The sequence below is a fragment of the Centruroides sculpturatus genome, unplaced genomic scaffold (assembly GCF_000671375.1).
Source record: "Centruroides sculpturatus isolate CEXI.00-Female unplaced genomic scaffold, Cexi_2.0 scaffold201, whole genome shotgun sequence".
In the NCBI taxonomy this organism is placed as follows: Eukaryota; Metazoa; Arthropoda; class Arachnida; order Scorpiones; family Buthidae; genus Centruroides; species Centruroides sculpturatus.
This window is the reverse complement of record NW_019384432.1, coordinates 556480-558023: the sequence shown is the minus strand read 5'-3', so window position 1 is coordinate 558023 and position 1544 is coordinate 556480. Positions and strand designations below refer to the sequence as shown.

At 37.4% G+C, this 1544-nt stretch overlaps 1 protein-coding gene across 1 annotated transcript in view; it reads left to right on the top strand.

Moving 5' to 3' along the window:
* The first annotated feature begins 459 nt into the window (after positions 1-459).
* The window catches only part of LOC111619769, a 79928-nt gene continuing 78843 nt past the window's right edge, over positions 460-1544 (top strand). The window contains exon 1 of the mRNA XM_023361587.1: positions 460-1519. Within this exon, the coding sequence (XP_023217355.1) occupies positions 460-1519 (1060 nt within the window). The remainder of the gene's footprint in view (positions 1520-1544) is intronic.

Here is a 1544-nt window from a genome sequence, read left to right as displayed (position 1 = left end):
TTAATGAGCAAATAGGAAACAACATTGATCATTTTGTAGATAGAATGGATCTAGAGATCCGTTGGGATCTCTAGATCCATTACAGTCTTCCAACGTATATAATCTTTCTCTATCGGATCTAGACCAATAATTCCTCTTTCGATCTCCTGGATGGAGGTTTCCCAATTCACTGCATCTTCCGGGACGAAGTTCGGGCCATTGTTCAGAAGCGCTTTTACCCTATTAGGTACATCAATTTGGTCCCAAACAACGTAAGTTGTAATATTCTTCCCTTTACTTTTTGGAACCTGCTTATAAATAATCCACTTCATTTTCTTACGTTGGAAGACTGTATTAAAAAATCAAGAAAAATGGAAAAAAGGAGGAAGTATTAACAAAGAAATCCTTTATACTAAGCGTTGGCTGAAAGCAAACAACTTAATTGCCGCAAGAGCGGATAAAAGTAAACAAATAGTTTTAATGAAAAAACAAACGTATGACAAAGCCTTAGAAGAATACATCAAAAAGACGGAATGTATTAAAACCAGCAGTAAAATTGTGGAGGCTATTGATAGAAGAGTTAGGAAACTGGAGGAAACCAAGCTTGCGAAGGTTTTACCTTTTATCCGGAAATGCCGTAACCCCAGACCTGGGATCCCTAGACTATTCGCCTTCGCTAAAACGCATAAAGAGGGCAAGGAAATAAGGCCAATAGTGGAAAAGCATAAAGCACCTACATTTTTCCTAGAAAAAAGGTTACAAGAATATATCTCCTCCCTAATGGAAAGTAGTAATTTGGTTGCAAAAGATCCTGTAATGGTGGTTAAAGAGCTGCAAGACATTACTTTGATGGATGAAGAAGTGGGAACTGTGTTGGATTATGAGAGTTTATACCCCTCCATTAAGATTAATTCTTGTTTGGAAACTCTATTGGAGTTCTTGTTTAGAGAAAACCCGATATTAACGCATCACAGAAACGAGGTTATGGAAATGGCTAATCTTATATGTTGCGAATCTTTTTTCACTTTCGAAGGCCAAACTTATAAACAAAAGAGGGGAGTTCCGATGGGAAGCCCAATTTCGGGGCTTCTATGCGAGCTTGTGGTTAGAAAATTGGAAGAAAAAGTATTGCGAAACTTTGAAAAAGAAATCGTTTTCTACAAGAGATATGTGGATAATTTATATATAATATGGAGGAATAATCGAGAAATTACTAGCTTCATAGATAGAATCAACGATAACGAGGAAGGCCTCAGCCTGAAGCTAGAGCAGAAAAGTTCCATGATGGTACATTTCTTAGATATTAATATCATCTTTAGCAAAGGGCATGTATCCACCGGAGTGTACATAAAACCAACACATAGCCCACTATACATCCCTGCTAAGTCCAATGACCCCTATCGTTACAAAATGGCAGCATTTCGTGCCTTGGTTAGAAGGGCTTTTCTATACTGCGACAACATTATAGACCGGGTTACTAAGATTGAAAGGATCATACAGTTAGCAGAAGCCTTAGGATACAAGAGAAATATTATAACGGGTATTGTTAGAAAATTTGAGAAGAA